Below are 14030 nucleotides of genomic sequence, written 5' to 3' on the forward strand. Positions count from 1 at the left end.
GACCATGGGGAGAAGCGCAGAGAAATGAAGCACCATGGTGCATCTGCAGAAGCAAAACCAGACACTTTCAACAAAACATGTCTCTTCCATACAGGTATTAGTCTCTACAGCCTCCACTGCAACCTTGCAACAGTTTGACTTCACCCCCAAAGGCACACTTCTCCACTGTCTCCTGAGACAGAGAGAGGCCGACAACAGCAACAGGTTGCATTTTTGCATTTCATTATCATCTAAAGTCACCCTTTGAAAGTCTACTAGTCAATTGGGGATAACGTGTCACAAAAAAGCTTCTGAAATAATCCTAAGGACATAAGAAAAGCCCTGATGGATCAGGCCAGAGGCCCATCTAATCCAGCATCCTGTTCTCACAGTGGTTAACCAGATGCCCATGGGAAGCCTGCAAGTAGGACATGAGCCCAATAACATTCCCTTGTCCTGTGGTTTCCAGCAACTGGTATTCAGAAGTGTTTTGCCACTGAGAGAAGCATATCGCCTCCATTTTGTTTGTTTTAGAGGTGTCACTAGACACTCCCCCCCCCCACGCACTCTCTCTGGGAGTTCTTACTCACAGTAGGGATCTCCCAGCAATGATTGCACAACATTTAACATAAGAAAAACACAAGATAAATGCCAGTTGGGCAGCTCTGAGCAGCCTGTGAAAACTGGATCCAGTGCCAGCTTCTTGCCTGGGGAAGACTGCACATGCTTGCAGTTAAACTGGCATTGGCATGCTAGGATGATTGAAGGCTGATGCTCTAACATATTTGTACCCTCAAGTCCTTCTTATGTTCACCGCCTGCAGCTATCAAGGCATTGCTGAGCAAAATAAGGGAGGCAGGGTGGACAGAGGATCCTTCTTACTCTCTTGCTGCTCACCCTTGCAGTAAATTGATTGTTGGAGCAGGATGGGTGGGCTTATTGATTTGTCTGCTGTCATATCCATGTAAAGTATATATCCTCAGTTTCTTCCTGGTTGTGAAATCTATAGCTCTTAACATTTAAAAAGCTATCTTCTTGTGTTTGATAATTGCCCACGCAGTATTTTCACCAGCACTGAGAAATGTTATTTCTTGCAAGCTGTCATCCACATGCTTTCCTTGATCATTCCATATTTCTGCATTCAAAGGCCAATATTGTTTCGTACTTGGTGACTGTTTCATTGCTTAAATCAGGTTATGTGGAAGAAAAAACAAAATGGAAAGAAATCTAAGCCACTTTATTGGGATTTCATGTACTTGTAGCACTGGTCAGCTATTTTCTTGTTTCATGCTCCCTTTGGACTATGTCACAAATTAGGAGTCAAGTCTCTTTTCTGAGAGCAGCAGCTAGTTTTCAGGATCAACTGAAACAGCAGTTAGTAGAGTGAAATAGAGCAGATATAGTCCTCTGCAGCACACCTTAGGGGATACAGCCTTGTATAAAGTGAGGGAACGGGCTAAAGGTCTCCAATTTTACATGCCTGAGATCTGATAGTGTTATAGTTACTCCACATAAAAGTAAGGAAGCTCCTAGCCAGAATAATAAAACAGCGAACTTTTGCACTCTCTCATTATATTTGATAAAGTCGTTACTGCTTTGAAAAGATTGCAGCATGTGAATCACAAGGAAAAACATCCAACTTTATCAGAGTCTGCTGTCAAAGTCCAAGCTTTGTCTTGAAAACATAGCAATCTAGCATTTTAAGAGTGTGATTAGGGCAGTTCGCAACCCCACCAAGGAAATACTCCAAACCAAGTGGAAGGCTCATAGTTCAGGGTGAGACCATGTTTCAATCTTTGGCATCTCTAGTTAAAAGAATCTCAGGTAGGTGTACTGGGAAAGGCTTTGTGGAGAGGCACTGTGCGCCCAAGTAGAAAATACAAGCCTAGATAGTCCAGTGGTCTAACTCTGCATAATGAGAAATGTAAGGCAACACTTTAAAACAGCTGCCTCATCTTGATTAAGCATACCTTAGCACATTCAAAGTGTTCAGCATGATTTATGGTCACCTCAATCATTTTTACAACAGTCTTGTAAGGTAGGCCCGTATTATAAAGTTCTATTTTAATGCTGGGGCAGAGAGAAAAGAAAGTGGTGCTTGAAAAGAGTGCCACCAAAATACATTTGGGGCTGAGATGATATTTGCGGTCTTTAGGTGTGAAATATGGGACCAGATGATGTTGGACTACAACTCCCATAATCCCAAATCATTGTTCTCCACCCTTTCTTTCAGATGCTATAGAAAATACAGTGGTACCTCGGTTGTCAAACGTAATCCATTCCAGAAGACCCTTTCACTTCCCAAACATTCGAAAACCGAGGCTCAAAGGGCGGCCTGCAAAATCAATAGAGGAAATTGAAAAGAAAGAAAGAAAAAAACCCTGAGGAAGCCGTTCGACTTCCAAGGTGCGTTTGAAAATTGAAGCATTTACTTCCAGGTTTTCGGCATTTGAAAACTGAAATGTTCGACTTCCGAGACGTTTGAGGTACCACTGTACAAATATTTGAATGCGCCCTTTCATAGCACACACAAATGAGATAAATACAAGGTTACAGGCTCATGTTATATCAGTGGTATATCAGTGTAGAATAGAGGCATGATGGAAAAGCTTGCTCAACTACAAGGACTGAGACTGAAAGAAGGGCTCATCATGTTGACTCACTTCAACACTGCAAGATAGTTTGGCCTTTTTCGATGCAGACCTTGTAATGAAAAACAGGATGTCCAGTGGAAAGGGTTCTGTGCAAAACAAAGCTAGTCAGCCAATGTATTGCGAAACAATCTGAAGCTCAAAAGATACAGGGGGTTGAAGGAGAAAGAGAAGAGAGATTTGGAGTGTTTAACAGTTTTAGCTACATTCCAGGGCAAATTTGCATTAAAGGCATCAGTACAGCTATGAGCGAGCTCTAGAATTGTGTGCTCTCAACTCTTATAGAGAACTCATGCAATGTGCAGCTCTGAAAGTCATTCATTACACAGCAGTCAATTTTTCCCCAACAGTGGAGACACTTGCAGATACAAGGTGTACAGGTGAACCCATGCGTATATCTCCGCAGTTTTGAAGACGTTTGGGAACTTTGGGTGGAGTTTGTATGTGTCCATTTATGAATAAGTGCTTCTACCTTTAACCTTACGCCCAATAATGAAGTCCACAAAACAGAGGAATAAAGGTTGGTTTCTTACATGAAATAAGATGGAGAGAGAGCATACGGATGCTGCTTAAGGCAGCCTGTTTACATACAGAAATTAAATAAATAAACAACCAACCAGTGCTTTTTTTCCTAAAAAAAAGGTTAGGGGTATTCTCATTTTCCTACTCATATTGAAATACTGCCACTCAGTGAGACCAAACTTAGATTCACAAAATGTTTAGGGGTATGCGTACCCCTGCGGCCCCCAGTAAAAAGCACTAATAATAATAATAAAATTAATAATAATAATAGGCAGCAAATCATGCAGTACATACCTTGATCATAAAGGTGAAGTGATCCTCCCCCCAGGATCCTTATCTATCTAAAAGCCTGGAGTGGATATGATTTGTTGTAGTATCTACCCTAAAAAAAGGGTGGGGGGTCACATGTATTTGTCTTGAAGCAATCAGAACTAAAGATCTGTGCATTGTGTGCCAAGCTCCCTATGTTGATATTCTATAGCAGCACAACTACAGTGTCTCTCACCTGTTTCTTGATCTGTTAGTTTATCCTTGAGATTGTGGTGTGAAAAGTGGGTCCCTGATGTTGTGAACTTCCCAGAATCCCAACCAACTTAAATATGGGGTTTAAGTATAATTTTGAACATAACTCTCTGGGGAGAGGCAGGATCTTCCTGACTGTTATACTTCATTTATTCATTGTACTATTGTTTATTCCTACAAGTTACTGTCTGTTTACCAAGTCTGAAGTTGGAAGGACATGACCCTAGTGAGACATGACTGTTGATTGTATGTTTCCTGAATCATTACTTTACCTTTGGAGAAAGATGGCACTGCCTATGCTGAACCCAATTATTTCTTACAGGAAATGGCAGTTAACATTTTCTGGTAACACAGGATTGTGTGTGCTGACCATTACATTACGTATTAGGTCAGGATATTTACTTACATTTTCTAGGTCACATTTAAGTTAAGGAATAGTATCAGGGTCAGAATGGGGGCCTCTTTTCATATGAAGTAGTGCCAACTGCAGTGATACTGTGATCAACAGAAATAAACCGTAGAAAAAGTTCAGATTGGCATCCTTTGTTACAATGCATCCATAAAAACAAGAGTCTGCCCAGTTATCAGATTTTCTTCTAGGCTGAGCAGGCAAAGTGGCAGCTTAATCAACCTTCAAGAGTTGTAGCATGAGCTCTTCAAATCCACAAATAAGGCCATTTTCAAAACATATCTAGCAATGGTCTAAATAGTGCAAGGGTTTGTTTTTGAATGTCTGGCAAGAGGCTGTTGTTGTGTCATGGTATAGACCCCTACACACACTCAAGAGATAAGTTTTTATTTGTTTAGGAACAAATCCTTGAGTCACATCTAGCTTGTGACTCCCCTCTCAAGGCAACACTCAGCCTCAGAAAAGTAGGTGATAAGGAAAAAGATCTTCTCCCCTTTCCTCCTAGCAGTATTTTTTTGCTGAAAATAGCCCACCTACCCACAACTACTCCCAAAGGAAAAAGATATGGGAGCTATATATTTTCTTCCATGGGAGAAATCTTAAACTCCCAAGATGGAGAACAGCATTTTTTAGGAAGAAAAAAAAGACTCAACCCCTGTACAGTCGTACCTTGGTTCTTGAACGCCTCAAGACTCGAATGTTTTGGCTCCTGAACGCCGCAAACCCAGAAGTGAGTGAAGTTTTGTGAACTTGTTTTGGAAGTCTAATGTCCGACGCGGCTTCTAATTGAGTGCAGGAAGCTCCTGCAGCCAATTGGAAGCCGTGCCTTGGTTTTTGAACATTTTCAGAAGTCGAACAGACTTCTGCAAGCATTCCGTTTGAGAACCAAGGTATGACTGTACTTGTCTTCTGAAGCACATAACACACACATCCATGAGGAAAACACATAGCCAGACTTCATTTGTGTATGTAGCTTAGCCTTCTCACAGGATATGTTTTTTATAGCTTTTAACTGGAAAGGCTTGGTCCAAGTGGCACACTTCTGCTCATTTTACCTGCAGAGCTCTAAGGAGCAGGGCCTGGGAACTTCTTTTGGTCCCAGCAACTACTCAAGGAGAGTCAGCATTCAGTGTTAACAGGCATCATGGAATTCCAAGTCTACTCTGATATGATCCAGCTTAGGCCTTCTTACCTGCTTCTGTACGAAGCCTGCCAGCCTTAGTTCTTCCCTCTTGATTCCACTAAGCTTCAGGTTCTTTTGGCTACCTCCAAACAGATAAAACAAATCTGAGCTGAACCAGCAAGGTTTTTGAGCAGCACACACTAGAGCTTTAGGAGTGAAAAGATTCTACTTAATCCTTCCAATTGAATATTCTAACAGATACTGCTTGAATACCCTTTAAAAAACAGTAGATGCAGTTAAGAACTTTATTTGCCAAGAGTAGGCAAGGGCGTCCAAATCGCCTACATTAAGAGTTATTTGGCTCCATCTGGTGACCAGGATAGGCTTTGCAGCTCATCTCTGAGTTATGACCCAATTTGCTTCTCAAAATTGCAGCAGGGAACACCTCATCGTCCTAGAAGCATCACCTAGATTGTTGCCCATAGTAGGATTTAGGAATCTTCCCTATTGTGCCGGATTTACCTATAAGCTAAAGAAGCTATAGCTTAGGGCCCCAAAAAAATTTAAAGGAAAAAAACAACTGGATGTACATTTCCAAAATATAAGATAAAAAACAAATAAAATAAAACCTACATACAGCAACAGTGTTTTGTGTTGTGTAGGCTCCTATCGGTTATGTGCAAATGGCTTTAGATACATATTGGGTCCATAAATTACCATATAGCATATATTCAACACAAAAAACAGCGACAATTTGTTGTTGACAAAGGGCAGCTGGACATATAAAGGGCCCTATGACCTTCAGTAGCTTAGGGCCTCATCAAACCTAAATCCGGCCCTGTCCCAATACAATACAGGCTGCCATGTCTCAGGGCCATGGCTCTGCCCTGCCAAAAAACACCTTCACACCATTTCACTGCTTGTCCTGGGGTCCCTTGTGCTGGCACTTGTTTGAATGAAACCTGTGGAAGATACTAAGCCTTTAAGGTGACACAGTCTAAGACCGCCTGTGAATAGGCAGTTTTCAAAGACTATGCCTGCATCCAAGGGATTAAGCTGGCTTGCCCCATCCTGTACTGAAGGGTCATCTTTGCTATTTGAGGCTAGATCATAGGGCAACATCCAATGTCAAGTGCTGCTCAGAGCAGACTCCCTGAAGCCAATGCAATCTAACAAAATCAGCCCATTTATTTCAGTGGGTCTAACTCCAGGTATGGAGCAGCTTGATATCACTTCTAGTATTTTCCAAACAACTTGAGGGGAATATGCCTAATGCATCTCATGAGCAGAAGGACTGCACAAGGGCTCTCACAATATGGGTTTTCCTTCTGCTCCTCTTGAAACCAGCTATGGAGGCCTGGAGGGAGCATAGATATAGCCCAGCTAGTTAGAGGTGCTAACAACACTACAGTTGCAGGTTTGACAGCTTCATATTTCTGCATTGTAGGGAATTGGACGACATGGTCATCAGCGTCCCTTACAATTCCGTGATTCTACAAAACTCCCAGAAGAGTGCATAGGGGAAGCTGAAATGCTCGTGCAGGTGAGTCATGTGTTGTTGAGTTCCCTCCAGTGCTTTATACTACATTATTTGTACAGCTGCTATTGAAGGTTTAGGATGCGGTCTTGGGCTTGCTGATCAGAAGGTCGGTGGTTCGAATTCCTGTGATGGGGTGAGCTCCTGTTGCTCAGTCCCAGCTCCTGCCAACCTACAAGTTCGAAAGCACACCAAAAAGTGCAAGTAGATAAATAGGTACTACTCTGACGGGAAGGTAAACAGCGTTTCCATGCACTGCTCTGGTTTCGGTGTTCCGTTGCGCCAGAAGCAGCTTAGTCATGTTGGCCACATGACCCGGAAAAACTGTCTGTGGACAAATGCCTGCTCCCTCAGCCTGTAAAGTGAGATGAGCGCTGCAACCCCCGAGTTGTCTGCGACTGGACTTAACTGTCAGCGGTCCTTTACCTTTTTATTGAAGGTGTGCCTCACAATGGCTGCATTGTTCAATTACAGTAAGTGCGGCATCATTGTGCTTGGCACCTACAAGTTTTATAAGCTGCACAGACAACAATATTTGCAATGCACTTCCAATCTTACATCAAGAACAAGGCTCCTTAGCCTTCGTGAATTGAACTCGCCACTTTTCTGACCAGTGGAGTGTCACACTGTTTGTTCACACATGAGATGGGCAAGAGACTTGGAACTGTGAAGCAGTGTCTGCCCCAGCACTGGAAGCAGCTGAGCAGCTCTTAATGACTGGCCAAGGGACAAAGAGAGGAAGTGCCATGGGACTCCAGCTAAAAGCAATCTGTGGCTGGCTTCAGATATTTCAACAGTATCCTGCCATCCTTGCTGGAGAGCCAGACAGAGGCCAGCCTCTATACTAGTGGTCCTCTATACAACTTGAGCAGGTATCATGCACAGTAATGGACTCCTCCTGATACGAGATCCACGAGACTACCAACAAGTGAATTTGATAGTGTTTATTATACAAACCATTAGAAGTAAATTTGCACAAATTATAGAAACTGGCATCAAGTCTTGGCACTGCCATACTGTGTAACACAGTTTAAGTTAGTAGAGTAAGGCATGATTCCATTTTAAGGCATGCAGGAAAGGGGTTTATTGCATTCCATATTTTTCCTTCAGCTCTTCCACTTTTTTAATATATGCTTTCATTGCATCTTCTTTGGACATTCCTAAAAGAGAAAAAGGATTGTGTATGTGAGCAGAGATAAAACATGAAGTAGTGTTCAATCCATGCTAGATCTATGGTATCAGCCTGCCTCCCTCGCCCTGGTCACCTAAGCAAGGACTCCTCTGTGCCTATTTGTTACGTAACCGTATGGTAGGTTAACCTTTACTTCAGTGGCGTGTGAACACGAATAGTCAACTCAGTCTAAAAGATGGCCCAGCTGTATGTTGAAACCGGATTAAGTGGTGGAGATCATGAACCCTTAAAATGGAGAAGGTGGGGAAAGGAAAGCAACAAACAACCTTGACTCCCATGTACACCTTACAAGTTATGCGTTTTGGCCAAAGGAACCTCCTAGCTTCTCAGGTACAGAGCTGGGAATCTATAAAAGTCGACTCTTGGCAATTCTAAAGGTGCTGAAACAGCCTGCTAGGAGGAGTTTCAACACAGATACCCTCCCTCCACTGCATCCATCGACACCAGCACATCTGTGCACATGTGGAAACATGAAATGGCTGCAGTACAGCCAGCTTTTGTGACACTGAAACTAAGGGCTTAAAGGAAGGCCATAAAGCTGAAGGAATGAACTGCTAGAGTTAAGGCAAGTAACATTGATCTATGGGTGAGATTAAGTTGAGTCAGCCATCCCAATGATTTGATAGCAATTGAGTTGTATTTGCTGTTGCACTTAAGGCTTACCTTTCAAGGAATTCCAGGCGTCCCACTTGGCCTTCCCTTTGAAATCAAGCATCCCAGGACGGTCTGAAACAGTGACATTTTAACATAGTAATTCAACAGCCTTGCTTTCCCCCCACAGTACAAGAGATCACTTTGGGTATACGAACAAAGGCAAACTACATCAACTTGCAGGTGCAACTTCTTAAAAATAAAGATGATCATGATCCTGACCAGTTAGAGTCTTATTTATCTTAAGCTTCCCATTTAGATTTAAGAGGCAACAGCATGGTTGGGGTATAGATTTTGGCATCCTTTTGTTACTTACTGTTTGTTTTTTTCAGCCTAGAAACAGAAGTTTAGTCCTGCTTGTTAAAAAACTTTAAGCCTGCCAAATATTTACTTCCTGCCCGTTTTTTGTTCATTGTATAGTAAGCTGTTTGTTAACTCTGAGTTTCCATTAGGATAGATCACATTTTGCTGTGTGCCGATTCTAGCTGTTTTTCTCAAGTTGATATCCAATCTAGAGGTACTTCCTTGAAGAGTTGCTAACGATAGCAAAGTTGCTGCCTCTCAACTTTTGAAGGACAGCTTTAATCCAAGGATTGTTCAGTCAACATGGTGTGTTTGTTCCTGGATGAAGAGTATTTACTAATCATTGTTCAAAATGATTTCGCATACACGGTTTAATGTGCAACCTAAAAGCCAACCTATATTCTCAGAACCAGAATAACCAAGTGCTGGAGAGACAGCAAAATAAGCACCGCATTGCCCACAATGGAGCCCCCTGAACCAAGATGAGCAAGTTTCCTTTGGATCATCTAACTCAACTCACTAACACATCAACAGAAGTGCCTGCATATTTGTTCTTCCATAAGGTAGGAAGCCTGTGTTGCCAAGTTAGGCAGCCTAGATGTTAAGACAAATATGCCCATACTGGCTGCACCTATCAGAAACTGACTCATCAATTCACAACTAATTTTAATGGTAGGCAACTTGCTCAATCTCATGCAGGGTGCAATGCCCTGTAGTTGGACATTAGGGAATCACCCTACATTTTCATGAAAATTGCATGCCATATGTGTTGTAATATTCCATTTGGAAATAAAAAAGATACGAAAAGATAGATTTCTCTCTATATATATCCAAGGACACTTCAGACAACCCTTCACTGGGACAGAAAATGCACAGAACATCTCAGGAGCAAGCTCTGGTAGTTACTTAGTGTTCACTTTGGGACCACTGCTGCCATATTGGTTGTTCCACTTCCATCTACAAGGAGGATCCTTTTCAGCAATAAGGAAGACAATATTCTGGCACTCTCTTCTTCTCTGATCTGCCCAACTAGCCACTCTATGGTACACAGAGATACAGGGGCAGATTCCATTGTAGAAATGTTCACCTGGAACAAACGACCTCTTCCTTTTGGTTCCAACCGATTCTGGTTTTTTGGTAACTGATCACAATCTCCATCATACCATGTTATTTTGCATTTATATAGTGAACATCAAGCATCTGAGTAAGTTCACATATATTTCCAGTAATCATTGTACAGCTACCCTGTATGAAAAGAGACAGCATCCTCCCAAGGATTGAATGAACTCTGAGCCAGCAACTTCTCATCTGACTTCCAGTTAACCATTTGTGCCTTGGCCTAATGTAGTGGCTACTGTACCAGAGCACCCTTTCTTTCCTTGGCAATCTATTGAACACTAGCATTTGGTCTGGTAGGTTTGTCCGTATTTGACTGCTCTTTTAGAAGGACTTGCCTGAAGGCCCAGGATGGTCAAATATTGCCTTTTGACCTACTTTCCATGCCTGTGCTTTAGGAGTGGCTGGAGAGGGGTGAGGCATACATAAACAAATGTATTGTGCTCAAGTTCTATGGTTAGCATTTTAGAATGAATTGCATGCCAACACAGCACTGTCATTTTTACCCCAGGATTGGCAATGGGGCTATTCATGAAAACCAGCTGCTTGCAAGGTACTGGGTGACCTTTAGCTCTAGTTGGCACCGTCATCCCAGAGGGAAGCTAAGTTACTGCCTGACCCTTGCACTGCTGGCACTGGAAGCGGAGGCAATTAGCCAAGAGTTTCAGATCTCCCTCCTGCAGCATGTCCATCAGTAACCACACTGTTGCAAAATAAAACAGGGGCACTCATGTCAGTCTTCTGGTTGGACCCATTATCAAGAACCAGTATGCTATCCTTTATTCATCTACCAAGCCTCTCTCCCCTCCCCATCCTCCAAAACACACACAAGCTACAGACTTTCCATCCAGTTTTACATACTGAAACTGAAAAAAAATTAAAAAAAAATCCTTCCAGTAGCACCTTAAAGACCAACTAAGTCAGTTCTTGGTATGAGCTTTCGTGTGCATGCACACTTCTTCAGATACCATCAGATACACTATCTGAAGAAGTGTGCTCCCGAGGGCTCCCCATGCTTCGGGCGAGTGTCTGCAAGCCTTGCGCGCCCGGCAGGAGCTCCCGCCGAGCGCGCAAGGCTTGGGGCGGCAGCCTGTTGCCCGAAGCACAGGGAGCCCTCGGGAGCACACTTCTTCAGATAGTGTATCTGATGGTATACACTCCGGAGGGCTCCTCCGGAGGGCTCCCTGTGCTTCGGGCAGGCGTGTGCAAGGCTTGGGGCGGCAAATATATTTTTTTTATTCATTCCCCACGCCGAAAAACGAGGTGCGTCCTATAGGACGAAAAATACGGTATCTTTCAGAGCTGCGAGTGCTCCTAGCCCAAAGCTCTTGAGAGTCAGTTAGACTAGGACACCAAAAAGTTAAGCAAGGCCCTGAACTACTGGATTGGGTAAATTGCTTCACTTAGAACATGGAATCTCTGCAAGGATCAGACAACTCGTCCTGACTAGGCCTTTGCAATGTAGAACATTTCTACAGGCACTATTGCAAGTTACATCCCACTTACAGTTTCTACTGTTTCATAAGAATCAGCTAAATCTGGCTACACTCCTTGAAGTATGTGAGGTATTACATATTTCAAAGGAGCTGCTGTAGCAGAAGTTAGCCGTGATGGTCACCTCAATAGGGAGACTTGATGTGAAATGATGTACCTGAAACTATAGTTATGTTTGCTGCAATATTACTTTTTAATCCACTTATTTATATGCTGTTGTACTCCATGCTATGTATGCAAGCAGTAGCAATTGATGCTTTTAACTATTTATGGTATGAAGCAGATTTTGAAAGAGGTTATAAGCAGCTAAGTAAATTGCTTACTATTGCAAGTTGCTTTCAAGCAAACGAGCAAGTCTGAAATGAAAGGCAAGTTGATCTCGTTGAAAGGCTGCCCTGAGCATTTAAGGAGCTCTGTATTGAGGGAGCACATTTACTATCAAGTGTTGCATACAGTTAATATACCCACATTTAACTTACGGTGCTCATTTGGACACACAGCATATAGGATCTTTATCTACCTGGTGTAAGTTCCGTTACCTTTCAGCATATAGTAGTTTATAGTTCTCAATGAAATAACTCAATAGATTAGGATGAAAGAATTGCTCAATGAGCAATCACAATAAGCAACGATTGCTCAGTGACCAATCCCTAAGCATGGATTTGAATGTGGTATGAAGTTAACTCATACCTGTATTTACATCTCCAACTGTGGCCTGCTTGTAATGGCTGTAGATATCCAGCATTTCTTGATCTGTTGGTTGGGTCTTCAGCTTCTTGACTTCTTCTGCAGCTTTTTCAAACTCTGCCTATTTCAAATAAGGATTCAAATTAAGGGATTTACTGCTGTTCAGTACACTTAATGTAGGCAAACATAATTCATCTAAATCGGAATAAATTTTAGCACCAAACGTTTTAGAGCTTCATGAACTGTGGTACAGTCCTTTACATGTTTACTTTGAAATAAGTCCCACCAGGTTAGTTGGACTTATTCCCAGACAAGCATGCATAAGATTCAAGGTGTGGGAATTTAGTTGGGCAAAAAGTGTGGAGTTTTGAAGCTTGATAACTATCCTGAGGGTGGAAGGTTGCAAAACGAGTTGCTTTACTAACACTTGGCAGAAAAGCTGTCCCAGCACGACTTACGAGGGCTGCCTCCGATGTTGCCCAATTTCTTTTCAAGTTCAAGTTCCTGCAAGCCACTTTCACCAAGACATTGCACACGCCACCAAGTGCTGCTGCTCGTACCCTTGGCAGCGGAAGCCACATGGGGCCATTATCTCCAGCTACATTTGCATGCTTTTTCCCAGGCCCAACTTTGTAAATTCTCTTGTTGCATCCGCAGTCAGCATGCTAAGGAATCCTTTCACACAAGAGCCTCGCATACCATAAAAACTGAGGTTTTATCACCTATCCTTCAACCACTAGATCAGTTAGGCAAAAGTGCCTGTTCCAGATTGGGAGGGGAGGGAGGGAGAGAGAGAGAAGAAAAGGCTGCCTGTACAGTATTAGCAATTCTAAACAAGAACTCAGCTTCAAGCTATTATGCATAAGGACTGCAGACCCACTGTGCAAAATCTTGAAAGTCTGGCTTCTGAAAAGTTTCAACCACCATGACTGAAGATACAAAGTAACGGCTTTGGAATAATTTACCTGGCTAGTACACGCTTCACATTTGTGGTTTTATAATGATCACTGGCTATTATTTCAGAAGCAGCGACCTACTTCTAATAGTTGGCCGCAACTTTGCAGAGGAATAAGCACCTGGAGAACTTAGCACTGCCTACCAAGGCACAAGCGCGTGCTCTGCAATGGGAGAACAAGGGCGCTTCATTTCTCCTCCTCCCCGAGGAAAGAAAGAGATACCCCCCCACCTCCTTCCGGGCCGCCTATATTGCGGGGTGGGGTTTGTGTGGGTGCTTGCAGGAGCAACATACAGTAAAACAGAAACTTATTAGGCAGCGGCCAGAGGGAGAAATGCGGAAGACACTTCCAACTAGAAAGAAAGCAGGAACAAGACCTCAACAGAGGCGCGTACACCTTTCCGCCGACTACTGCAGAGAAAAGCGAAACCGACACTGAGAAAAGCCTAGCGAAAGAGAAGCAGACTTGCCGCGCCTGCAAAGGGGGGGGGGTGTCTTGGAAGAGCGCCCTTTCGTTAGGGACAAGGGGACTTACCTGTGCCATGGTTGCAGAAGCGCGCAGCGACCTCCTCCCGGTGCAACAAAAGGCTGAACTGCGCCCGTTGCAGCTTCTTGCCCCAAAGTCTCTATTTCACGAATCAGCCCAGCTCGCGCGGCCAATCAGAAGAGAGGGGGCGGGCGCTCGCCGGCCTTTGTTCCCACCACGATTCGGCAAGCGGCTGGGACTGACGGGCGAAAGGCAACGCCTGACTCTGATGGTGGCCACAGATGTACGTATAACCAAAATGGAAGACTAGCCTTCCTCCCTGGTTCCTTACGTTGTTTGAAGACCCTCTTCGCGAGTGAGGCAAAGGCCCATAGGCGTAGCCAATACTGTATTTTTGTTAGG

The 14030-nt window shown here is 43.3% G+C and overlaps 1 protein-coding gene across 1 annotated transcript; it reads right to left on the minus strand.

Annotated features, from left to right (window-relative positions):
- Positions 1–7672: 7672 nt before the first annotated feature.
- Positions 7673–13806, minus strand: DBI (diazepam binding inhibitor, acyl-CoA binding protein). Its single transcript, XM_083715638.1, has 4 exons — positions 13677–13806; positions 12190–12307; positions 8599–8661; positions 7673–7903 (listed from the first exon to the last, which is right to left on the minus strand). Exons 1-4 carry the CDS (start codon positions 13683–13685, stop codon positions 7827–7829), a joined length of 267 nt encoding a protein of 88 aa, XP_083571764.1. The 5' UTR covers positions 13686–13806; the 3' UTR covers positions 7673–7826.
- Between the last annotated feature and the right edge of the window lie 224 nt (positions 13807–14030).

Source organism: Podarcis gaigeae (genome assembly GCF_964106915.1).
Source record: "Podarcis gaigeae genome assembly, chromosome: 1".
NCBI lineage: Eukaryota > Metazoa > Chordata > Lepidosauria > Squamata > Lacertidae > Podarcis > Podarcis gaigeae.